The 26,919-nt window shown below is 38.7% G+C and overlaps 2 protein-coding genes across 2 annotated transcripts in view; both read left to right on the top strand.

Annotated features, from left to right (window-relative positions):
* The window catches only part of RPS6KA3 (ribosomal protein S6 kinase A3), a gene marked incomplete at both ends in the record, with an annotated part of 66,694 nt that extends 52,002 nt beyond the window's left edge, over nucleotides 1-14,692 (top strand). The window contains 8 exons of the mRNA XM_079536090.1: nucleotides 1,424-1,549; nucleotides 3,255-3,344; nucleotides 7,428-7,586; nucleotides 11,337-11,498; nucleotides 11,690-11,766; nucleotides 12,346-12,463; nucleotides 13,262-13,402; nucleotides 14,570-14,692. Of these exons, the coding sequence (XP_079392216.1) occupies nucleotides 1,424-1,549; nucleotides 3,255-3,344; nucleotides 7,428-7,586; nucleotides 11,337-11,498; nucleotides 11,690-11,766; nucleotides 12,346-12,463; nucleotides 13,262-13,402; nucleotides 14,570-14,692 (996 nt within the window). The remainder of the gene's footprint in view (nucleotides 1-1,423; nucleotides 1,550-3,254; nucleotides 3,345-7,427; nucleotides 7,587-11,336; nucleotides 11,499-11,689; nucleotides 11,767-12,345; nucleotides 12,464-13,261; nucleotides 13,403-14,569) is intronic.
* Nucleotides 14,693-18,948: 4,256 nt separating this feature from the next.
* Nucleotides 18,949-26,808, top strand: EIF1AX (eukaryotic translation initiation factor 1A X-linked; the record flags this gene model as incomplete). The annotated part of the gene is made up of 7 exons (XM_079547787.1): nucleotides 18,949-18,964; nucleotides 19,938-20,021; nucleotides 21,777-21,880; nucleotides 23,317-23,367; nucleotides 24,274-24,355; nucleotides 24,463-24,638; nucleotides 26,803-26,808. 7 exons carry the CDS (start codon nucleotides 18,949-18,951, stop codon nucleotides 26,806-26,808), a joined length of 519 nt encoding a protein of 172 aa, XP_079403913.1.
* Nucleotides 26,809-26,919: the final 111 nt, after the last annotated feature.

The following is a 26,919-nucleotide window of genomic DNA, read 5'->3' as shown; positions in this document are numbered from 1 at the left end:
TGTTGTGGACTGCTCTATATTTTAGGAATATATTCAGCCTCTCTCGAACCAGTTTAAATTAAATGTGGTAAGCTGTGACATTTTGTGGCTGTTTGTTTATCTTATAAGTCAGTGTTGCAGTACGCACAAGCTTTGGCTTCCTGCTGGTTTTAGGATTACTCCAATAGTGTCTCCCACATTAGTAATTGTGAGATAGTTAATTTTAATAGCCTAAAGTGGCTGCTATTTTTATACATTCTCCTACTTCCGGTCCTGTTTATTTTTGGACAGCAAAGCTTTAGCTAGGTGCAGTCCTGTGTGAAGCAAGAAAGGGGGCTTCATGCTTGAATGAGGAAGAGGCGTGCTTTGCCTCCTTGTAAGTCTGAGATTGTTCTAAAAGCATGCACTGGGCAGTTTGCAGTCAGCAGGATGTAAGTTACTAAGGAAAACTTACTGGCGGCCTAAGCTGTGTTGAAAACTTCTTATTGATTGGTAGGAACAAAATGGCATGCAATGTGATCAGATTTTCTTATATTTTTAATGTAGCTGAGTGGCTATTATTTCTTCAGTCTTTTTACTCTGGAGTAGTTGCAATATGCTCGTTTGTGCACGTTACCTGTTTCACTTATAATGAAATGTTGAATTTAAGGGGATCCCCTTTTATTCTAAAAGGCTGTTTGATTTGATATGCATGTCAGAATGACTGCTGGTCCAGAAGTCTTGATAACAGTTACCAAAATCTTCTGTGTGCTCCTTCTTTCCCACATACTTTTGTGGATGACGTTCTTTTTCTTTGTATATGATTTCCTTCTCTTGTAAAAGTCTCTCTCTGGTGCTCTGTGCCCCTCAACCACTTCCTCACTCATATTTCCTCTTTTCTCTGCAGCAGGATACCCAGATGGTTTCCTGCAAATGCTTTGCATCCTTTGCACAAACTCCTTATACCAGAAAGCCATTTCCTTCCCTTACAAAATTGGAACACTTCTCCTTTATGCTTTTAATTTCTGTGAAAGGATTTTTGATTGTTGTTCCATGAAATTTCCAATTAATATAATATTGAATAACACCTGAAATTTCTAGCTGACATTTCACATGTAGAGAAAAGGTTCATCTATTTAAGTGATGGAAACAATTATGTTTTTTATCGCTAACTGTTGTCCTTTAATCTTCTTTTGTCTAAGAGATTTTATCCATGAATAAATAGATCCATAAACAGAAAAACATTGCATTTTCAATTTGGCAAGTACAGTGGGCATCATTTATGATGTATGAGATAAATTATAGATACTAACATCAAACAGAAGGTAGTGTCTGTTGAAAACGCTTTCATCTAGCATAGCCATCAGTTTAAGATTTGAAGCAAGTCACTAAGAATTCAAAAACTTAATGTAGATATCAGTTTTTCGTTTAGAAAATTGATCAATTGATAATGTTATTTTGGTAGCAGTTGCACAGGAACAGCATTCAGTTTACTGATGGATATGAAGTAAAAGAAGATATTGGAGTTGGATCTTACTCTATCTGCAAGAGATGTGTTCACAAGGCTTCAAACATGGAATATGCTGTAAAGGTAACTACTTTGTTATAAAACAAACTTTTTGGGATTTAGCATCATAGATGTAGGGTGTTGTAGACTTGTTTACTGTAGAGAACATAATATTAAAATAATTTTCTTAGCAGGTACAGATTTTAGATGTAAATATGAATTATACTCATCAAGCAAACAGAATAATTACTGGCAAATTTTTTTATAGACCTACGATAGTTTTGTTATCTGTATGCTAATTTGGGTGATGAAAAGCAATCTTCAGTCCTTGAGACTGTGTAATTACAATGAAATTGATGGGAGTAACATGATTACTTTTAGTAGAAAATGTACTGCAGAAAAGCTTACATTTCTTTCCATCATTTAAAAAGCTATAGTAGATTGCTTTTATTTAAACATAATCATATGGAGGGTTTTTTTGCTTCTAAAGTAGATTCATAAATTGTTAGATATGAATTCATAATAGCTGTGTATCTTCCTGAGTGAAATTCAACTCCTCCTTTGCTTGCTAATTTTTAACAAGATTTCTAATGTTATTTTAATATAATTCTGTCAGGCTCTGTAGTAGTTCTTTGAAGACATCAGCTTCTTAATAGCTGAAATCAACAGAATTCACACAAGGGCAATAAGTCTGTTTTTATTGTCTTTCTACATTACACTGTCAAACGGGATAGTTACTAAACAGAGATGTAGATTAGCAGACTTTTAAAGTAATGCTAATCCCATGCTATGAAGTAATTATTTTCTTGAATTGTTGAACAATTCACTACTTGCATATAAAATGCAGAGATGAATTCAGAATGTTTTACTATATTCTTGTGCTTAATTTCCCTGCTGGCAGGTCTCCAAACTCAATTTGGTAGTTACATACTGGTAATTATCCTGGTTCTAGCCAAGAACAGGTATTACTTCTGTTCTTGCAATTTAGAGTAAGTTCTTGAAACTGGAGGAAAAGCACTGGCATTAATTTTCTAAGCTGTGTAATAGTTTTGTGTAGATTGCTTTGCTTTTCTGCTGCCTCTGTTGTGGCTTTATCCTTCAAAGAATCATGGAATGAAAAAACAAAACAAAAAAAAAAAACAGCATCCAGTCTGCGAGGGTGATGCTGGTAGCAGAAGAGCTTTAGGATGCCAAGAGGAAGGAGGGGTGAGATAAAGAAGACAGGAGAGGAAATTCCACAGTCCAGAAGGAGAAAAAGGGAGAAGGACTTCTATGAGTATATGAAGAAGAATACTTAATAAATAGAGCCTAATAATGTTTTGTTTGCGTATGGAGAACTTCAGAGCCTGATAGCAATTCTTCAGAAATTCATTAAGAACTTTCATAGTAGAATGCTTGTCTGAATTAACTTTGGAATTATTTTTTTTCTTCTCAACTCTCCTTTCTTTTGCTGCACTAAATATTCGTTTGAGATCAGCTTTTGGAAAATCAGTTCCTTAGCACCATAAACTGGCATCTCATGTTAAGTTAGGAACTTTCTATTTTATTAAATGATGGGTGACTGAAGTCTTTTCCACCAAACTGCATTGTGTAGTTTATCACTGTCTGAGGGATCAGCATTCCTTGCTGTGTCTTGCTGTTGCAGTTTAACTTTGGTTTTTATGTTCCATACCCTTTGCCAACAGTGATAAATATTGCTTATGTGTTTCTGCTAGTAAGCACACCAAAGTGTTGTGCGATATAATATTCACAAAAGGATTTTTGCTTGTGTATCTTTTTGTTCTTACAGATCATTGACAAGAGCAAAAGGGATCCAACAGAAGAGATTGAAATCCTGTTGCGCTATGGGCAGCACCCAAATATTATTACCCTGAAAGATGTAAGCGATGTTTTGAAGTCATCCTTCAGTGCATTATAATAACATGCGGCTTTTTAACGTGAGAGATGGCAAACTACATGTTTTAGGCGTGTGATTGATTTTTCAGTAACTCAAGCTTAAGATTTAATTTGATCTCAGAATCAAATTGTTACAACACAACTTTACTCGACTGAATTCAATTTGTACTGAAATTGCTTGCTGTCATCTTTTAAAGAAAGCTTGTATTTTTGTAGAGTATAATCTTAAGCTGCCAAATAGTTTGTCCTTGAAAAATCCTAATACAGAGGACTTGATGTTTGAGACAGCATAATACTCTAATTTGTTTTCATGGACAGTAATAAGTATCTAGTATAGGGCAAAGTCTCCTAATACCTATATGGTTACCACTTTTGTTTACCAGGTGTCTTTGCGTAGTCTTTGACTAGAGGTGTGTATCAAGCTATTTTTTCCTGTATTATATTTGTGACTGTGGAAACGCTTCAACTGCAAGACATAACAGAAATTGAGGGAGAGAGATTTTTCGTCGTGAGCACTAGATTCTGATGATCTAAGAGAAAAAGAAAATTGGATTTCTCTTTAATTATGCATTAAAGAATGAAAAATTTAAAAAGTATATAGTTAATGAAATCTTTAGTCTGCAAGAAAGTATTCTGGTCAAAACAGACCTAACCATTTCCAGAAAGCTAAACTCAACTGATTCACAGGTATTTTGAAGTCTTTAAAACAGTAGCTTATAAATATTATGGAGATGGATACTGGAGAATTCAGCCTAAAGCTTATCTACAATAGTTTTTCTTCACTTTTTTAATACTGTGTGTTTTGGCCCTTTCTTGGAAGAACAAAAGAAATCATGCACAAGCTATTCCACCATGGAGCTTACCTTATTGCAGGTTGGATATCGCAGTTACAGCCCCACATTCTGTTTGCTCTGTTTTGTGAGTTAACGTGGAACCTGCATCAGCATTCCTACTGCTTTTGGTGCTATGTGCTATGCTCACATATTCATTTATGAGGTTGTTATTGACAGGAAGACAAATACAAGGATTACTCCGAGTGCTTATCTGATGATTTTTTTTTTTATTGAGAAGAGAGAATCTCAGGCAGCCTTGAAAAGTTGCCTGTCACACCAAATCCTTCTACTCTGTGATTAATTCTTCATCGTGGTCAGTTGTATTCCAGTAGAAGCAATCTTTCATTCAAACCAGCTACAATATTCAAAGTGCAAGAAGTCACTATAGAAAAAGCCTTACACCACAGAGTGTAGATTCAGAGGAAGAGATAACTGGCTGTATTTTTTTATTATTTCTATTTCAGGGCAACTCCTTAAGCAAAGTCTGTGGAAGTATGTCTAGTGCAAAGGAAAAGGCATAGGATTCATACCCATTAGGAATTCGTATAATGTCCACTGCTGCAAAAATTTAATGTTCTCTTAATCTTACATGTATGATATAAATTGTTTTTATGTCCCAAACTGCAGTGGTATGCTTTCATAGGGAAAGCATAAGAAGTCTTTGGCCGTGAGACCTCAAACTCATTGAGAACATAGTACGTTACTACACAGATAAAACTTAATTTTGATTTGACTCAATTTTTCAGTCAGTTCCACACCAAAATTTAAACGTTTCTATTTTGAAATTCTGAAATAAGATACTTCAGCATTTAAGTGCGTGTCTTGGAAAGGATTATTCTACTATAAATGTTTTTCTTTTCTATTCTACTATAAATGTTTTTCTTATCTTCCAAGAATAAATGCAAAAATACTTGAATTTAAATGAAGGTGGACATTCTCACTTTGTTTGGCCTTCATGAAATTTAATTGTGAAAGCATTTTCATTAAAACAATGGATGCTCAGAACACCAATTTTGGTTTTTTTTTTTTTTTTGTGATGTAGGCTTTTTTTAGGGCTTTCCTTCTGTTTGTTACTAGTGGTCTTTTTCAGGTACACAGCATATAAACAGAAGAATAAGCTTTGCTTTGCTCTGTGAATGTCCTTCTTACCTGATACCCTGCCTTTGACAGTGCCACTAGTGGATGGCTAGGAAACAATATCAGAACTGAGGAAGCACAGAGCTTCCTGCGGTCCATTACCTAGGAACTTCCTGTGACAGCCCACTCTATGTATTTTACCCTGTTTTGCTTTTTAGTTCCTATTATGTAACAGAACTTTTGACATGTTTTGAGTTATTTAAAGCATTGGCAGAAAAGATTCTTCAGAAGCTTTTTTGGAAACCTGAAAATAGCTTATCCAGTCTTCCTGTCCAAGTGCTTGTTTCTGACATTAAAAATAGAAAAAAGAAAGAAAAAAAAATTCCAAATATGTTTGTGAAACCTGTATTTCACTTTATGAAACTGTTCTCTCTCCATGATATAGTACTTTTATTCAGGTGCCTATATCATGTTGTTTTTACTATGGGTTTTTTTTCCAGTTTGCTTGGTAGGTGAGACATACTGACTCATCTTTACGGTGTCCCAAGAGTTAATTTTGAAAACTGACATCATGTTTATGATCTTAACATAAGGCTGTGCATTTGACTGTGAAGGAAACTTCACAGAAGTTTTTATTCAGTACAAACAGCTTCCAGGGATTAAATGGGTTAGAGAGATCAGGGCAAGGAGAGAGGTTGAGGTAGGCTTTTGATTTTTATTTAATTTTTTTTAGGCAGATAAAACCATAAGAGGCTAGCAGTTGTAACAGCCAAAGGCAAATCTGCTCATATATCCCTCTGCAGTGCTGAGATCTGTGACGTCTGTGCTTCATAGTACCAAATGAAAGAAGTCCATTTTAGTATTTAGAATTCTATCATCCTGCTTTTTAATCCTGTGCGACATTTAAATTTGTCATGTAAACGTGTTCAGATAATCGGTCATATTTAATAGGGGGGAAATTACTATTAAATGAGAACTTTAAAAAATAGTCATGTCATCTTTTTAAGGCTATGAGCTTGTAAAAGGCTGCAGAATTATCTGATGCTCTTCTTCTTGTTTAAATTGATGAGCAAAATTTTTACTAAAGAGAGCAAGACCTTCTAAGCCAAGAAAAGTTCAGTTTTCAAACTGAAAGCAAATTGTAGTTATTCATACTATTAACTAGCATGTGTTTACCAGGCAGTTTAACAAAGAAATTGGAGTAGAAACTTAATTTAGCTGTTGCCTATTCCTAAATGTATTTTGCTACAACATGGATAATTATTTCTATTTAAACATAACTAGTTTTCGCTTCGCACGTATTACAGAAGAGAACAATTCCAACATCAGCAAGAAAAATAGGTTGAAGTAATGATACAGAACAGAGTCTAAAATGTTTCATTACAGCAGAAACCAATTTCTGAGTTAATTCAAAACCCCAGCAAAGTGGAATGAAATGCTTAACCATAGCTTAAAATATATTTTGGTATAGTTCAGTCTGTAGTGCCCCCTGGTGATGCTGGAAATTATTTCTCAATTATTACCAAAGAAGATGAGATCCAGACAAAAATTAAGAATTTTTCCATAATTAAAAGCATAGACTAAATGTGCATATTATTTATAGTTAGGTATAAGCTTTATGTGCAGGGCAGTGTGCAAGTTGAAGGCTTTTAAATAACAGGTTTGTGTACATGAACTTCAAGACTGGCTTCAAGTAATCTGTGTACTCTGTTCTTTTATTTTATCTAAGTGTTTACTTGGAGTGATCTTGAAATTTTCATTGCAATTTAGTACAATAAATGCTTCTAGAATTAGCTCTAGTGTTGCTTACTTGAACTAGATTCTTTTTTGTCCAGTTTCTTCTGTGTCTTGTTTAGGTTGTTTGGGTTTTTTTTCAGCAAAACTATTTTGGGGAAAAATACATTCTTATTCATATTTATCTTGAAATACATACAACTGTTTTTTCTGCTATTTCATTACTGTAGTACTTTTTTTTTCATTTATCTTTATTTCTGAAGATGACCAATGTTTTTTGACTAGTGAGTGGTGTGAGAAATGTGAGAAAAGTAATTGAAATAACTTGTCTAATGGAAAAAGTGGATGTTCCTGTTCTGTGTTTCATGCAAAGATAGGAAGGAATATTTTGAAAGTTTACATCTTTATGCACTTTTTTGCAGGTGTATGATGATGGAAAGTATGTATATGTAGTAACAGAACTTATGAAAGGAGGAGAACTGCTGGATAAGATTCTAAGGCAAAAATTTTTCTCAGAAAGAGAAGCTAGTGCTGTTCTGTTCACAATAACAAAAACGGTTGAATACCTCCATGCACAAGGGGTAAGTTTTCATCTCAGAGAAAATCCTTTTAATGTTTTTCAGAAATGTATGCCTATATCTTTATATGTTCTCGTATGCAGTAATTAATTTCTGGTACAGTTACCTTGCAGCAGGATTTCTTTTTTGTGAAATCATAACAGTCCTCATCAGTTGAGTACATGTCCAGGTAGCAGCAAGGGTGCAGCTGTTCTCTTGTCCTTCATGCACGGTTTGAGCAGTTCTGTGGAGTATTCAGATAACGATGAATAGGGTATAAGAAGTAAGCCAAGATGTGATGTGGATATTGTGTCCCTGTTCATTGCAGGGGAGTTGGACCAGATGTCCCTCAGATGTTCCTTTCAACTCTAAGAATTCTATGATTCTAAGTGGTGCTAAGAGCAATTCTGTTGTCTAGACCTAGTAGTGTAGTCCCAACCCCATGCTATGGTAGACTTAACATCTATCAGTTTTCACCTGTTACTTTTGTCACTTCTTTCACTTCTTGTTTCTGAAGTTTGACTTGTAACTCCTCCAATGGTAAACGAAAATTAATTTGGAAATAAAGTAGTTCAGAGTTTGAGAAGGCAAGTGTGGCAATTGCATGGCAAGAATGATATGGTATGTCACGTTTTGAAGTAAACAAGAAGGGGGAGGTATCAGAGAAAAGGCAGAAAGCGTGGTTACAAGGAACAAGGTGAGTTCATAACACTTAATGCTATTATCTGAGAAAAGACGTTTCAGAATGGATAGTACTCAAATTGTTTTAAGGAGCACATAATAGCTCAGCACACTTTTCTGGGAACTCTTATTTCAGCAAGTTTATGATCAAAGTTACCTGGTCCATCTTACTGTGCAAGCCATCACTTCATTAAAGCACTTGTTTGTGAGTAGTTCTTTGAGCCTACGTGCACTAAGAATCTTTGGCCAACAGCATCCATTGCAAAGTATGAGTAAACCCCTTTCTGTGGGGGTTCCTTCTAACCACATGTGGACAGAAAAGACCTACTGTCTTCATGTCAAGTAGGGTATTTTAGGGAATTTTCATCACTTGTTTACTGTGAATATTTGGAAATATTGACATGTTTAACTTGCATTATATCATATGTTCTTTCAAACTTCTGGAAATTTTTGCATTTCCTTATTTTAAGGACGCTTCAACGTAAAAGTTGGCCAAGGGTGCAAGTAGTGAGCTCCTTGGTAGCCTAATTCTCAGCTATTCTTGTTTCTTTGGATGCTAGAGTAGCTCACTTTAATATGGTATTAGTAATCTGAACAGATTCTGAATCTGTGTGTGGTCTCTGCAACACTTCCTAGAGGGATCCCCTCATGGGCATGCAGAGGATACATTTGAGTGGAAAACTTAACTAAGCACGTAAAGAAATCTTCCTCTTCAGATTAAGTAATAGTTCCAACTCACCCAAACCATTGTAAAAGTATTATGGCTTGTGTAGAATAGCTAAGTGCTGGCACAGCAGACACAATAAAAGCCACAAGCAGGAAGTATCATGTCTTGGAGCAAAATACTTCTGCATGTTGGTAACGAGTGACAATGATAATCAAAACATGATGCTAGGAAATAACTGGAATGCTGGAGTGTCCTTAATATTGTTTTGCTGTTGTCTCTTGCTGTAATATAAAATGTCATTTCTGGTTGAAATGTTAATCTACACAATGTGACATCTTTTTAAAATTCACTTTTGGGAAAGCAGAATTGCACAAGAAGGTACTTTATTCTTTAACATCTATGTTGCTTTATTTGTGGGGTTTGGATTTGAACTACACTGTTACTCTTTCTTGCACTGAATTGCTTCCCTTTATTAAAACAAAAACAGAAACAAAGCAAAACAAAAACACACACAAAAAAAAACAACCCAGTCTGTGAAATCCACAGTTCTGTGCTGCCTTTATTGCCCACTTCTTCCTCTTATGATTTATTTCAAAAAAACAAACAAGAACAATTAGAATAAAACTAGAGTAACTTTTCTTCTGCCTCTCTTGGATCAGAGTAAAATGTAGAGTAAAAGTATTTCTAATCTCCAGAAAATGACGCTGTCAGGAGTCAGTTCTTTCATACATTGACATCTCAAGCCATGTTCCCCTTGGTGTTCTACAACTCTAATTCCTTAAGGAAGTTTTTACTTTTTGGCTTCGAAGATGCTTATTTCTATAATTTTAAATCTTTTGTTAAATCTAGGAATATCGAAGTTTACATGCTTAGAAAAGTCTCTACTATGTAGACTCACTCTTAAGTGGCTGTAGGATCTGCAGACCCTCTGCAGTCTTTTACTACTTCATCTTGTATTTCCTGAAACATTGCTAGCTTATAGTTTGTAATCTGTGTAGCTTACTGTTAGGAATGTTGTTTTTTTTTTCTCATTTTAGTCTGATTACATTCTTAAAATATTTCACCATGATCTTTTCTGAGTGTTAAGTGAGCCTTCTATTTAACTATGGAGAGTTATGTTTAATATGAATTAAATACATAAAATAAGACAATCAGAAATATTAAGGCCTTCCTCATATATTTAATTAAATTCTCAGTAGAAGTTTAAATCCATTATATGGTTTGAGCCATATGTACTCCTTCCTTTCTATACGTGGAGTTGTGTCTCTTGAATCCTTAGCTAATTTGTCTTTTACAGAAAATAGAGTAGCTATTACATGCCATCTGATTTCAGTGACTGTCCTTGCACTTTACAAGTTTTATTTAGGCTTATTACAGCATAGCTTCATATAAGATCAGATTAATTCTTCTAGAACTTGGGCAGATTTTACTATTTTTCTCAAGTGTTTTACATCTCAAATACATAAAAAGCAGGCACTGGGGAGCTAGAATAAGCCTTTATGAAACGTTAGCTCATTTGGAGATTATAACATTCTGTATTAAAATTGCTCCTCAGTCAGTACGTAGGTGTTTGCATTGAGATTATTCAGTTTAGATAATCTAAATTATAGAAAGTTATTCCAGTAGTAACTAATGTGTAGTTATATGGTAGAGTGGTGCTCCAGTAGCTGCAGAAATTCATTACTTCAAAAGATACTACTAGCCAGAGAATCACAGAATCATGGAATGCCTTTTGTAGGAAGGGATTCCTAAGATCATGTAGTTCCAACCTCCCTGCTATGTGCAGGGTCGCCAACCAGCAGACCAGGCTGCCCAGAGCCACATCCAGCCTGGCCTTGAATGCCTCCAGGGATGGGGCATCCACAACCTCCTTGGGCAACCTGTTCCAGTGCGTCACCACCCTCACAGTGTAGAATTTCTTCCTAATATCTATTTTAAATCTACCCTCTTCCAGTTTAAAACCATTTCCCCTTGTCCTGTTTATAAGGGCTACATGCCCTTATAAAAACTCCCTCCCCAGCTTTCCTGTAGGGCCACTATAAGGTCTCCCCGGAACCTTCGATTCGATTCTGAAGCCCCAGTTCTCAGGTTCTGATCTAAAGAGCTTTGTAAGTACAGTATGCATATTAAAACAAGACAGCTTGAATTGTCTGCATAACTAAAGTTTTGCACTAAGCTTATTTTTGCTGGGTTCCTCTTCCTTTTGGTGAGGGGTAGAATGAAGGGGAGGTGAAGTTTCCAAATGAGATGTTCACTACTCCAGATACCATAGTCAGAATGCTAGAGCTGATAGAAGAAGCTGGAAATTGGACAATGATTACTGACGGCAGGTATTAACTAGAATGGGTAATTAAAATAAAAAACCTATTCCTGTTTTAAGCTTACTGTATTTTGTGGTTTGTTTTGTGTTGGTTTTTTTTTCCTAGGTTGTCCATAGAGATCTGAAACCCAGCAATATTCTTTATGTTGATGAATCTGGTAATCCAGAATCCATTCGAATTTGTGATTTTGGCTTTGCAAAACAATTACGAGCAGAAAATGGCCTTCTGATGACTCCGTGTTATACAGCAAATTTTGTTGCACCAGAGGTAAACACCACGATAGCTTATGTGCCTTGATTTCTTTTGATGGGAACACACCTAGTTAGGTGTTTGTTCCGTTTTTCTGCAGCAAATGAAATAACTTAAAAGCATTTAAGAATCTGAGATCTTGGTATTCTAATAGATAACCAAAGCATTTCTAAGCGCTTTTTTGTAGAAAAAATATTTGTCTCCCTCAGGTTTTAAAGAGGCAAGGTTATGATGCTGCGTGTGACATTTGGAGTCTTGGTGTTCTGCTTTATACTATGCTTACTGGGTAAGGGTTTTTCGTTTGTTCACTTCCTTTGCTCTGTAATAGCAAACAAGAACAGTGTGTGTGAGCCCACTGTGACTGTGTTTCTAGAGGAGCACTGATTAATCTCAATTACAACTTCAATAGAATTCAACAATTCAACTTCAATAGAATTTGCAGGAACTGATGCCTCGTCTGTTTCAGGTGTTTAAATTCTGCTTTATTGTGATTTAGGTGTGAAAATTGTTTTGTTTATTTTTCCATGTTAGAGTTAGCTGATTAAACAGCATATATTTTGAAGGCGATATGTTGCAAGTGCAATTGCAGTGCTTTTAAAGCATAGTTGTGAGGAAAAATCAGCTACTGGATAGTTTGAAGTGATGTTCTTAAGGAATAATAAATGCAGTAGAAATACATTTATGTATGCAAAAGAAATGATTTGTATAAAAGGTGATAAATAACTAATCCAGCAGTGGTTCCACGAGTTTAAAAGATAGCTGCTGTTGCACTTGCTAAGTAGGTTATTTTATGCTGGTTTTTTTTTTCCTATTAATCTTTTTTTTTTTTTTTTTTTTTTTTTTTTTTAATTGTTTGGTTAAATAGCTACACTCCTTTTGCAAATGGTCCTGATGATACTCCAGAGGAGATCTTGGCCCGGATAGGTAGTGGAAAATTCTCTCTGAGCGGTGGTTATTGGAACACCGTTTCAGATACAGCTAAGGCAAGTATATTTGTTTTTTTCTGTGAGAGATGAGAAATATACTTCAATTAAATACACTGCTGATGATGTATGTATCATATCATGTATTATAAATATTACCCATTGTTATTTTTAACTACTGAGCTGATTTTCTAGAATTTTTTCTGTTTATGATCCTTTTCAGTTTCAACAGTCACTTGCATGTAGGATGAAAATTAGATGTGCCTTATACTATAGCTGTTAACAAGCATCCTTGGAAAGATGGTGTATTTTCATACATGTGCAATCATCTGTGTCAAGAAAGGCTGTAATTAAATTTAATGTCAAAAAATGACGTTCAAAAATATTTCAGAAATCCTAAATTGGGGTAGTGAAAATATTGTAACAATTACTGTATTTCCCACTGGTTTAGGCTAGGAAAAATTAATATTGTCACATTTGTGTTTGGGCTAGTTCTTCAGAGTTATCCGAGGCAGTTCATCTCGTACTCTCTTATTAGGACTTGAGCTGTTTATTCTCTTTAGTACTAACATTCAACCTTCAGCTTGCACAGCTGTTAGAAGACTATTGGACGCAGGTGAGATATGCAAGGGGAAGGGCCATCTCTATTTTCTGTTATTTTTTTCACCTGTGTTGCCTAATTAACTTACATAACGAAATGACATAGTGTTAGCATCGTCAGGCAGCTTTTCACGTGCTTCAAAATGATGTTATGAACAAATGTTTATGCTACTGAAATTTTTCGATTTTGACCTGTTATCATTTTTAAAGCTGGAGTGCTACTGCAACTTAGATTGTCTCCTTGTACGTTACTGACAGGACCTTGTTTCAAAAATGCTTCATGTTGACCCACATCAAAGACTGACTGCAGCCCAAGTTCTTAGCCATCCCTGGATAGTTCACTGTGACCAGTTGCCTCAATACCAGCTGAACAGGCAGGATGCTCCCCATTTAGTGAAGGCAAGTAGATATTTGTTTGTCTAACTGGCCAAAATCAGAGTAAACAGATTGTTGTTTTTTTTAATTACTGTAGAACTTTTTTCTCTAATTTTAAAAGTTATGACTACAAATTGCTTTCAGACACAAAGTGATCTTATAACATACAACAGTAACTCATTTGCTGTGAATAAATCCAATGTTTGACGGAGACTTATGTTTTCTTCAAGTTAGTACACTTGAACTAGTCAACTTATCTTCCTTAAGAAACAAGGATAGAAATCATTTTTCTGATAGTGAAAATGTTGTTAGGGACTATAGGGAGCTATAAAAAATAGCTTAATTTTGAAGTTTCAGAGAGGCGTGTCATTGACTAATGGGAAATGAAATAATTCACAACCACAGTATAAGATAGAGAAGGGGAGTTGAAATGGCAGTGCTAATATGATATCTGTTCCATACACCATGGTCTGAAACATGACTTGGTTTGTGGCCATGTTATAGTTTCTCACTTTGAAGGAGCTGTGGGTAACCAGAAGTTTAATTCTACTCCTCTGTAGGACTGAAGGTACAATGAAATACATTAAAAAAAAAAAAAAAAAAAAAGCAACAAGAAAGGAATCTGAAAAATATAATTATGATATAATTATGATGTAATAATATAATCCCTCTGTGTAAGTTATTAGGAATTTCTGGCATCCAAAATCACAAGTGGAAAGCGGAGCAGATTCTGATCCCATGGCTCACAACTTTGAGGTTTTCAAAAGCCAGTAAAATCATGTGCTGAGTAATGTGGGTGACTTTTAAATATCATGTTGAAAATGTAAATGGTTGTGCGAATGACAAGCAGGGACAACCCGCTGATGGGATTTAATTCCCTAACTATCTCATCAAGAACAGAGAAAATTTAGTTTTCCTGTACTCCTTTTACATTCTGGGTCCTTTTTTTTTTTTTTTTATCAGGATACGATAGCTTCAGATTGATCTGAAAACTATTACACTACAAAACTCACACACAGCGCTGCTGCTGTTTGAACAATGCAGCAGTGTGTTTCTGTTTTGTAGGTGAAAATAAGACTAGAATTTAAAACTTGTCGTCAGTCTCTGACACTTACTGCTTTGCAATCTCTGATGTGAGTGATATACATAATGAACTCTTCTTGCTTTTCCTCTCTGACATTCTCACAACAGGGTGCAATGGCAGCAACTTACTCTGCTTTGAATCGTAATCAGTCACCAGTTTTGGAGCCAGTTGGCCGATCTACCCTTGCTCAGAGGAGAGGTATAAAAAAGATTACCTCAACAGCCCTGTGAAGTGACCTCAACCAGATATTTGGTACCTTGGTATAAGATGATAGCACAAATCATGGCGACAGGTAGCACATATCTCACAGATACCTGCAAGCACACTCTGTCCCAGCTGGTACCTATAATGCTGCTGCTCCTGCTGCTGCTACTGCTTTCATCTACTCTCGCTTTAAACTGTTGATGGCAAGTTACTGATCTTACTGGAGCTTCAAATGGAGTGAAAAGTGGAAACACAATGCAAACAATCATGTCCACAATTGAGTAAACCAGAAGAATTACAAATACCACCTCTGTCAAAAATACACTGAATAAAGCACTCTGCACCACATAGCATTATTTTTATAAGGAATATTTTTGTCCCCTGAAACATTCTTTGTTACAGGTAGAGATGGACAGTTTGTGTTAAGCACTTAGCTTAAACTATCTGTTTATATTAGCACTATATACTTTGTGCCATCTGACATTTTGTATGTTTTTGTAAACAGTTCATGAGCAGCACTTTTCTGTGCTGTTTTCTTTAATGTATACATGCCTTGTTTTACTTAGATATTATTAATCATTTTAACAATTAAGTCTGATTAAACAGTTCACCTGGATTAATCAGTAATGTTGGACAGCTCTAAAAGAAGCCTGACTGTTAAACAGCTATTGAATGTAATACTACGAATATGTATTTCTCTTGCCTATGTTTTTTCTACATTTCCATGTTTTTGACGCTGCATGTCATGTTAGGAAAATCAGGATGCTGTTTATAGTATTCAAAATTCAAACAGTGCATCTCTCACCATGCTATCTATACGTAGATGATATAATGGAGAAAAAAGATAACTTGTTCCATATTTCACTGTCTTTTGCCCCCACCTCCTCCCTTTTATTTCCCCCCATCTAATTTCTGGACTCAGGAATCATTGCTGAATACTTTCTGATAGAGGACAGTTCTATATTGTTTATGCTTATGATCTGTTGTTAATATTTTAGCTCTATTCTGTGACTTTCGTTTAAGCTGCAGAGGATTTGTTCAATGAATCTTGGCATTATAGAAAAAAAGGCAGCATTGAAGATAAAGCAAAACATGATGTCCACTAGTAAGCCCAGAAAAAGTAGGTTTATACTGCATTTGTTACAGTTGCCAAACCAGTGACTCCAATGTTCTGTTGGCTTTTCTCCGTTTTTTTTTTTCCTCAGATCACTTCGATAGGCAAAATAAAATGAGAGGAGAATCATCCTGATCTGTATGTGCTAAGAAAGGGTCATTATAATTAACTATGAAAAATTGTCCCAGTCAGATTCATGTATTACCTGTAATTGTTAAGGAATCAGTTCTAGAAACAACGGTAGTTAAATTATTGTAGATTCTAGAAATGTAAGCACACAGCTCTTCATGGCAATTAGTATTTTTCCCTTGGTGCTCTAGTACTGCAGTTTCCTTCAGCTGTATAGATGCATCTGCCCTTTGTTCAAGAAACATCTTTGACTGGAGGCTAAAAAACGCTATCTTGATTTGTATTTTTTTTTTCTTTTGCTTGACAGTGTCTGCATTTCCAGAGGTATTTAGTAAAAACCTTTTTGCCTTTCAGATGACATGTTTTCAGTTCTGTAACTGATTGTAAGAACAGGCATATCACATCCTAGAAACTACACCTTCTGGAGCTGTTTTAAAGCGGGTGTTAACCCAAAGATTGTCATGTCCAGCCAGCAAGTTATTTAAAATGGGTCCTGTTGGAATGAGGGGGTTGGCAGTACTTTGTGTGTCAATAATGACATTTCAGCTCAGGAAGGAATTACTCCCATGTTCTCAGAGTGCACATACATAGGTAGCTGGTGCAGAAGAGGCCGAAAGGAAGTATTAAGATGCTTCTCTATTGGCAACGTCTATGTTTAAAAAAAAATACAAAATTTTCAATAGTTTCATTTCAGCAATATTTTGTGGCCCTTAGGCTCACTGGTCATGAGCCAAACAGACAAGCAGTGTTGACTGCTGCATTTTTAGATACCCACATTCTCATGTAAATTGGTCCTTTAGTGTAGACCATCTTGTATACAGCAGCACAAGATGGACCTTTAAATGCCAGTAAAACAGTTCAGTGTGTAACAGCTAGAGTGAGTTGAAGTCTGGAGTTACTGTATTTTAAGTTATTTTCTAAACCAAGGTGGAAGTGGCCCATCTTCACAAGTGAGATGTTTGTCAGGCTTGGCTCATGTGTTTTAAGTACCTTACCTCTGGTTTTGGAGCCGTGCTCACAACTGTCACGCTTTGTTTTGTAGCTGCAGTTATTAGAAGCTACAGAGAAATCCACGTAATGCTTCTTTGAGTCCTTGCACCTTTCTTTTAGAACTTGAGCGTGTGTGACACTGTGTACATTCATTGCTGGACTGCTGGGTGGTGCAAAGCTAGCAGCTGTCTGTAGGATACCAAGCTGTGGTGTATTAGAAAAAGGAGAACTGCAGATACAGGTGGGTTTTCCCACCTGTCATATTTCATTTGAGATTACCACTTACTATACTTGAGAGCATGAGAGAAACAGAGGGGAGAGAGCAGTTGCAGTAGTTATGAAATGCCATCTATATCCAGTAAGGGCAAAGTTCTTGATTCATCATTACTATAGCATTGAAAAACTCCTTGCAAGTTTTGTTCAAGAGATTATTTAAAACTTTTGTCTAAAGAGAGAAGGACATAAGAAAATAGAACTGTGTGTCCGGGCTTGTTTGTGTGTGTGTGTGTGTGTGTGTGTGTGTGTGTGTGTGTGTGTTTTGCTTTGTAAATGTGGTGTACCAACTAAAGCTGTGCTTTTCTATTATTGGAAGGAAAGGACTTGAGATGCTGGTCTGTAAGCAGCAATGGGTAATAGCTGAATTTTCACTTACGAAAATGATGTAAATTAGCTTTATCTTGATACTCTTGACCTAATCAAAGGGAAGGTGTACTTATGAGGGATGTAATTATTTTGAACCGGGAGGGGGGGAGGGAGGGAAGGGGGGAGCCTACTTAAAACATTTTTAAAAAATGACAAAATCACAGATAAAATATTTTTCTACAGTTCTGTACAATCATACTTTATACTAGTTTTCTCAGCATGGCACATGAGTCTAAGGTACTATTCCTGGAGGTCAGTGGTATTGTACCTTAAGCAAGACCATTACAATAGCATCTGTTAGATGCTTGGCACTGCTATCATAATAGAGTTGAAATGCTAGTTAAAATTAAAAAAAAAAATGTACTGAATACTTTAAATGATTGTTTTATTCAGAGTCTGATCTAGGAAGTGTTCCAATCATGTTATTGATGTGTAATTAGAACTGTTCCAGTTGTAACTATGAGCAGTTCTGGAGAGAGATCATTGCTTGTACTCCTGTCCACTGGCAGGTTTTGTAGTCTTCAAAAGAAATCAAGATTTCTACTGCGAATAAACTTTCAAACATATTAAGAAATTGCTTTGTTGGTAACTTATTCATTATAAAAGCTGTTGCTTGTTGATCACTAACACTGACCTATGTTTGCATATATTATATGAGATATCATAAGCACTCACTGTTTGGCCTTTGTAACAGCTTATCCTAGAATCACTCAAGCTGGAAAAGACCTTAAAGATCATGGAGTCCAACCACACCCTAACCATCCTACCCTAACTAACAACCCTCCACTGATCATGTCCCTGAGCACCACATCCAAATGGTTTTTAAACACATCCAGGGATGGTGACTCAACCACCTCCCTAGGGAGCCTATTCCACTGCTTAACAGTCCTTTCGGTAAAGGATTGTCGCCTATCGCTTGTGGCAGCGTTGTTCTCCCCGCAACCAAGGCCGGGAGTTTCCCGCAGCCGGGCGCTGGCTGCCCTCCCATCCGCGCATGTCGCTCGGGGCGGGGACACGAGCTTTCCCGCTCCCGCCAAGAGCCGCCTCTCGCAGCCTCCGATTGGCTGCCGCTGCCCGCGCCCGCCTTTCGCACCGCCCACGGAGGCGGCGCTACGCCATAGCAAGGACCTGACGGTCGCCAGGAGCGCGCGTTCTCGCCCCTCCCCACGGTGCGCGTGCGCAGAGCAGGGGAAGCGGCGCCGCAAGGCGGCGGCGACTCCTCCAGTCCTCCGACCCGCCGGGGGGCGCCGTGGGGGAGGAAAGTACGAGTGAGCCGCAGCCTCGGCCGCGCCGTTCAGCCCGCGCGCAGCCGCCGCTCGGTTCTGCCTCCGCCTCGCAGGAGCCGCCCGAAGGCCCTACCGGCCCTACCGCCCCTACCCAGCCTCGCGCGGCGCAGCGCCCGCCGCCATGCCCAAGAATAAAGGTGAGGCCTCCCCCCGATCTGTCCCCACCGCCGCCGCCTCGGGAAGCCGGGCCCGGGAGCGGCCGCGCCGCGGAGGCCTGGGCTTCGCTCGCCGCCCGCCGCCGCCTCTCACGTGCTGCTCGCCGCGGCCCGGTGCCACCGTGCGGGGCTGCGAGGGGGCTGAGGGCCCCACGGCGAGCACGGGCAGCTCGGCCGGCACCCGCTGCTCGCACCGCGGCGGGTCGTGGGCCGGCGGCGTGTGGGAGGCCTGTGGAACGGGGCTGCTGCGGGGGAAGGCGGGCAGGGCGGGCCGGGCCCCTCCGTGCGAGCGCTGTCGCATCCCGGCCCGCTGCTGGTCGGCGGCGGGCTTCTAAACGGGGGGTGGGAAACACCGAACCGCTCCTCCGCATCCCCACGAACGCTGCCTGATCCCGTCGCCACGTGTGTGCCTTTTAAATAGCGCCGTCATACAGCGTGGGATTGCGGCGCGGCGTTATGGGCATTCAGGGCTGCGATAGAGGGGGAACGGCTGTTGGCGAGGGTGCATAGTGATAGGACAAGGGGGAATGGTCTTAAACTGAGGCAGGGGAGGTTTAGGTTAGATATTAGGAGGAAGTTTTTCACTCAGAGGGTGGTGACGCACTGGAACAGGTTGCCCAAGGAGGTTGTGGATGCCCCATCCCTGGAGGCATTCAAGGCCAGGCTGGATGTGGCTCTGGGCAGCCTGGTCTGGTGGTTGGTGACCCTGCACATAGCAGGGGGGTTGAAACTGGATGATTATTGTGGTCCTTTTCAACCCAGGCCATTCTGAAACAGCTGCAGCTCTGCTCTTCTGATGGGTACTGCCACCTGCTTATAACTTTAAAAATAAAAATGTTATAATCTGAATAGGCGCTCAAGATTGACATGTAGAAAATGCACCAAAGTCCCCTTGATTAACTTACTGTGTTGACAGGCAGTAACGTGTATTCTTTTCTTCTCTTGTAACTTTTAGGTAAAGGAGGTAAAAACAGAAGACGAGGTAAGAATGAGAATGAGTCAGAAAAAAGAGAGTTGGTGTTCAAGGAAGATGGGCAAGGTGAGTTTCTGAGTGTGGTGTCACAGTGCTGTTGCTTCGGTCAGGTAGTGAGTCGCATACATTCATAGAATCCTTAGAGTTGGAAAGGATCTCTGAAGGCCAGCTAGTCCAAGTCCCCTGCAATGAACAGGTACACCACAGCTACATCAGGTTGCCCAGGGCCTGATCGAGCCTCATCTTGAATGTCTTCAGGGACAGGGCATCAACCACGTCTTTGGGCATCCTCTGCCAGTGCCTCACCACCATCACTGTAAAAGAAAGACTTTTTCTTCACTTCTAACCTAAATACAGCCTCTTTGATTTAATCTCTATGAGCTTGAAACCATTTCCCCTTGTCCTGTCACCACAGATCCTGCACATTGAATTTGGTACTCAAAGATAGTATCTGGATGTCTGAGGAACTCAAAGGCAGTGGGGAATAAAGATAGAATAAAGATAGGTGTCCCCTGGGTTTCTGTGTGTAGCTTGCCCTGCTGCTGGTGGTTGTCCCTTGGATGCACAGTCCCAATGCCTGTTCTTTGCCAGCTGTATGGTTCTTGGGGTTTTCTGTGGAATCTCTGAAGTCACTGACCTGGCTAAAACATAATCTCTGTTCTCTCACTGAACCTTGTTGGCTTCACTAACTTGCTGGGCTGGGGATGGGATACCTGGCAGCTACTAGAGCAGGAGCAAGAGGTGCAGCCCTTTCTGTGGTGTTGTCAGGTCCAGTGAGCAACAGAAGTGTTCAGCTGGAGGTTGGTGGCCAGGATTCCCTTGTCCTCTGCCTTCTGATGGCAGTGATCTCACCTGCCCTCTGGCTCACCCTGTCCTGCATGTCATGCTCTGGCTGTGGCTCACGTATACCTGAGCGCATGCCTAGCCAGCAGCTAAGCACTGGGACCGGGTAAACACAGTTTATTAGAAACACTGGAGAAGTACTGATTTAAATTGCTGCACAGACAGGGACAGCTGAATGTGTTTCTTTAATCTCTTGTTCATATTCCGCGATAGTTGTAAGCAAAAAGGGCTTGATTTTGATGCACCTATAAAATTTAAAATTGTTTTAAATTCCCAAGCAAAATCTATGTAATGAGATCTGCACAGTTTGTAATATCATCATGTGGTTTGCTGGACGGTCCATCCTGTGCTATGGAAAGATTTTAGAGTATTGAAATGTAACTCTGACTCTAACTGAGAATATTTATTTTCTTTGCATGCAGGGATGGTCGGGTAACATTATTCTCAAAAGCCGCATTATTTTCCGCTAAATAGGAATGCATTATGTTGCAAACTTTAATAGAGTGTAGGAGAGAATCTACACAGCTTCGAGGTGAAGCCTGTGTTTACAGGGATGCCTTTCAGACAGTTTTTGAGAATAACAGCTGTATCCATAGAGTCTCTGCAGAAAGGATTGGCAGTAGTGGTGGGGGTACCCAGCATGTAGCACATCCTCCTCTGCTATCGGTGGTAACATAGGGGTTTGGCAGGACAGGAGCTGTGCTGCTGTAATAAACTCTTGAGCGTGACTCATTAGCTCTAAAAGTTATCTTTAGGAAGCATTTAGAGGAAACCAAAGCATGAATGCAACCAAGAGTGGCCGCTTGTGATAGTGCTTTCATGTCAGTGTCAGGAAGGATACAAGAACAGCTGCCAGTGTGGCTGATGAGAGGTCCTCTCCAGGTTTGTGTATGATAAAATGTTACAGCAGAATTTGGTTACATGATACAAGTTATTCTGTGTCTCCAGGTTATTGCTCTCTCTTACCCTCTCTTTCAGAGTATGCCCAGGTGATCAAGATGTTAGGCAATGGAAGACTGGAGGCATTGTGTTTTGATGGCGTGAAGAGGTTATGTCATATCAGAGGGAAACTAAGAAAAAAGGTAATTCTGAAACAGCAGCATTATGCATGATAAGTAACTGCAAGGAAACGAAAAAAGTAATTAGCTCTTTACAGTAGAAATAATAACTCTTGTTCTGTACTTAACAACTTAAATTTTGTTTTTAATAGTAAACTATTTTTTCTTGTATCTGTACTGTCTGGGCACAAAAATAGGCAGTCTGGTTTTTGAGTGCAGCTCCAGAGTTGAAGGGCTACCCTCAGCAGATGCACGTACCTCAGAGGAGATATCAGACTGCTTATGAAATGCCAGCTTTTCATATGATGGAAACTTGAATCATGTTTTGATACCTTGCTTAGCTTATTCTTTGTACTGGAGAAGAACTGAGTATTATTTATAATCATCCTCTCACTGGGTGACTTATCTGAGAGCAGTTCTGACAGGGGCTTGGGGCAAACTTACAGCTTCCACAGGCCTCTCGGATGCCATCCCTTCGTTGTCTGCTTCGTCAGTTCCTAAAACATTTTAGTGCAAAGCTGATCTGCAAAACTCCTTACCTCCAGGAGGGTGTATGCGTTATCAGTCTTAACTTCAGCACCTCTGGATGGTTTGGTGCCATCTCTTGCCCTTTCTGGTTGTTACAGCCTTGTCCTTTGCTGCTGTGTGGTACGCAGGTGTTCCTCTCGCATTCTGTTCCCAGTAAGAAGAGGCAGTCGCTGTGTTCATTCGGGATTGTTCTGCCCATTAATTCTCAGGGGCCGATCATTGCACATATTTTGGAATCACTGTGAGCCCTGCAGGCTGCCAGCAATGTGTTGCTGCTCCAACTGTTAAAGGTGATGGAGAACGTTCACAGATAAATGTTGCCTACAGCAGAATTAATTTGTCACCACAGAAGGCTATTCCTCACATCGGAAGCAAGTCCAAATGGAGACATTCTCCATCCGCAGAAAGCGAGCTGCTGTGGGATAGGACCATCGTGTGCACTTCTATCAGTATATCCTGTTCTGCAGGTTTCTGAGGGCTTTGGTTTGATGGATTACTGTAGCCAGTTACTAGGAGCAGCTTCATTTGTTTTCTTGGGTTTGTGACTGATTTTTCATCACCTCCTTCACCAACTTTTTTGGCTGTTGCGGAGCTCAGCTCGGAGGGGTGGCTCAGTGCGTTATTTCTGTTGGTCTCTGGGAAGTAATGACTTAATGACCACCTTGTTGGCTAGAAGCTCTTCAAAGAAGTCTGATTTACCTTCATAATAGCCCCGTAACTTGCTAAATAATATTTGTACTAGTATTTAGGTGCTTGATTTTTCAGTGAAAATAGAAAGTTAGGATTTCCAGATTATTGGGTAGAAAGTGAAAATGGTGACTGTAGTGAAATGCTTAACATTGTACAGTAAAATTAAATGTGTTGTGTTTGAGTTTTGCATTATACAACAAGAAATTGAATTCCTATAACGTAGCATATGCTTACTCTTGCAGGTTTGGATAAATACTTCTGATATTATATTGGTTGGCTTACGAGACTACCAGGTAAGCATTCGATGCGGTCCGTCACTGAAATAGCTTACAACCAGCTTTGTGTAGTGTGAAGTTACAGCAGGCATCCTGAGAAAAACCACATCTAATTTTGCTTGAATTTGTGCTTGGTTATGCTAAATCAGGATTTTTCATTTCCTCACGTTACAGAGATTGTCTTGAGTAGATGACAAATCCTGGTTAAACTTGTTCTGCCAAATTTAATTGCTCCTTCACATGTTGTTGGCAGTCACCCTGGCCTTATTAGCGTCACACCTGACCTTTTATTTTTTTCCAGGTGTAGCTGTTTGAGGCTTGGGTCCTGTGAAATAGGGAAGATGGAACCAAGCACCAAACGTTTTGTTGCAGTAATCAGAATTTTGCATCCTTGGTGGTGGCATTTATCTTGACCAGCCTCTTAATCACCAATTAGTTTCTACTTACATTATTCTATTTCTACAAGTTTAACTTTACCTAATGTAAATTTTCATTGGCTACATGCTTTTTCATGAGTTTCAGTATTTTGTCATCAGTGGATAAATTCTGCTTAGATGTGGTAAAACATCCAAGATGTTGTTCACTGCATGTGTTAAATTGCTTAAAACTAGAAAATGTTGACATTTTCTTACTGACCACCAAACACCTCCCTATGCATGTTCTGGGAAGATTAATTTTAAAGACATGAAACCAGGCTTCTCAAGTGACTGCTAGCAGAACAAAATTGAGTGTCTCCCAGCACAGATGAAAATATTCTACAAAGAGCACTTATTTTTTTTACCTCAGCATTAAAAGTAGAGATAAAGGTGGAAGAAAATACTACTGTTCTATAAGTAATACAGGTGTTACTAGTTTAATGTACTTCTTAGGGAGTTTCTTTTTCCATCGTAAGTGCCTAATACCTTCTTATAAATTCTTATTTAGGATAACAAAGCTGATGTTATTCTAAAGTATAATGCAGATGAAGCCAGAAGTCTGAAAGCATATGGGGAGCTTCCAGAACATGGTAAGGAACGTTTTCAGTTCAAACTGGAAGTTCAAGTTGGACCAGAATACGTAGCCTATCTTGACTCGGTATGAATGCTCTCCCTAACTTTCTGGATGCTTTTTTAGCTAAAATCAATGAAACAGACACATTCGGTCCCGGAGATGATGATGAAATCCAGTTTGATGATATTGGAGATGATGATGAAGATATTGATGATGTAAGTAGTAGACATGTTCCGTATGATATATTTAAAACTCTCATCTTTGACAGCGAGCTGTCTTTCGATGTTTTTTTGGAGAAAGTAAAACTATACACGAGTGTTCAGAATAGCTTACCTTGTCAAGGATTTTGTTCTTGAAGAGTGTTGTGGTGCTTGGTGTATCTACATGCTTCAGGGACTTGTTCCTTCACTTCCTCAGCCCCCTGAATCCTTTTTGGAGTAAGGCACTTGAATGCTTTTACTCAGACAAGCCTGGCAGATGTTTGACCCAGGGACTGCTTCAGAAAGAAGTGTGGACATGAGCACACCAGCTTTCTGTTCTCTTTTCTGTTCTGTGTTCCTCTTCTAGTTTATCTCTACACAAAGTACGTGTATTTAGTTTCATACTGTTAAAATTTGAGCAGTCTTCTCATTACCCTTAAGGTGCTCACAGTCAAAGTCGTTTGACCCCAAGGACACAGAGTGCCCTAGGTGGCAGTGGCTATCCAAGTGGTTGTGTGTGTGTGTGTACATGCATGTATGGGGGAGGAGTTACCATTACAGGACTCACCAACTAGACGTATGGACACAGCTGAATATTGAAGGAGCTGAATGCAGCCTCGGGTACTGGTCTCTGAACTGTAAGCTCATTACAATAAGCTCATGATGGAAAGCAAAGTAGATGATATAGAAAGGTTTAGCAGACTATTAGGATTTCTTACTTTTAGGATCACTTAGGCTAGAAAGACATCCCAGGCAGCCTGCACAAAGACTTGTGGGTCAGCTCCCATGTCAAATAGGGCAGATTTGGCCAGTTCAGTTGAAGCAGGATGAGCCAAGGATTATGTGATTGCAAACTGTATTGGACACATTTATGGAGCAGGTTGTAGTTTGTATAGGAGTTGCATCAAAAATGTGGCTTTCAACTTCCTGATTTCTCTGTAGTCTTAGCAACTTCACCATCTAGTAAGAAACAACTGAAATATTTTTGTGGGGTTTTTGTTGTTGTTTTAATTTTTAAAAAAAAATCTTAAATCTCTGGTTTTGCCCCATGTTGTGTTTCTTAAAAATCATAAAAGCTGCACCTTAGCAGTAGTGGGGTTAATGGTAATCACGAATTTGCAGATTGTCACATTCACTTGTCAGTGCTTATCACTAACTGTGATAAGCAGTAACTGACTATGTACTCTTATAGTAGTAAAATGTATTATAATTCTAATCATAATCTGCTATAAAGTCTTTTCAAGGATGCTGTGCTTCATTTTGCAGCACTAAGAATGTGCGCAGGGTCAGCTGGCTCAGGGGATAATTAGTAACTTACTGAGCTAGTGAGTTAACTTAATTGGATAGACCACTCAAGTTATTGTCTTATGCTTTAAGTCTTCATCTTTTTAGTCGTTTCTCTGAGTTGGTAATATGACCAATTCTCCTTATGCTTACATTATTTTGAGCTCGTTGAGGCTCTCCATTTCAATCGCTTCTTTCAAACTATCCAAAATCTTGATGAATTTTTCTTCAAACTTTTGAAAAATGCACTTTGAACCTGTCAGTGGTTGAGCTTACTGTAGCTGGAAACACTTTGTAGTAATGTTTGCTTTTAATAAAGGAGCCATTGTAAGATCTTAACATGATAAATTGCTGTATGAATATTGCAAAAATGCAATTTGCAAACTAATGGATCACAATGTGGGATAATGTATTAAAGTGAGCAACTATTATTATTTTCAGGTTTCTCAGGTATGTTATATAGTATTAATATCATGCTGTAAGAAAAGAAGAGACATGAAGTAACAAAATAAGAGTAATCTCTCTGAGGATCATCCCAGTCTACGTGGAATCATGTATGGCTTTGAAAGTCATAGTCAACATGAAAGACTTGGTGGAACCTCTCCATAGTTGCTTATGTCAGGAGAATGGTTAGAAAAGTTCATTTTGCCACTGAACTTGTTTGAGTAGTCAGTGCTTAGGGATGTTAGACTTAAACTCTGTTTGGGCTTCTGTTCTTGAGAGTTAGGGGCTTTTTTATGCTTGTGCTACTTGTATGGCTCTGCTGTTCTACGTAACCATAGTATCATCACGTTGGTGATGAGGGCATAGGAGGAACATAATTGTTCACATGTTAAGAAAGGGGAGATGCAAGCTGAGGGAAAAACCTTATTGTATGGAGCTCAGGAAATTTCCTGTTTAGATGTAAAAATAGCTTAAAGACAGAGCTGATGAAAGCTACGTGTGAATAAAATTATTTTTCTTTCTTTTTATTTTGCAGATCTAGTTTGGAACAGAGGTTTACATTCCAACTTTCTTCCTCCAAGGATTGTTCTACATTGATATTTTGATTATTTTTTTGGGTGAAGTACCTTTCTTTTAAGAAGACGGAAAATTC

This window comes from Tetrao urogallus, assembly GCF_951394365.1.
Source record: "Tetrao urogallus genome assembly, chromosome: 1".
Lineage (NCBI taxonomy): Eukaryota > Metazoa > Chordata > Aves > Galliformes > Phasianidae > Tetrao > Tetrao urogallus.
The sequence above is the reverse complement of the archived record's forward strand: the minus strand, read 5'-3'. Positions and strand labels throughout refer to the sequence as shown.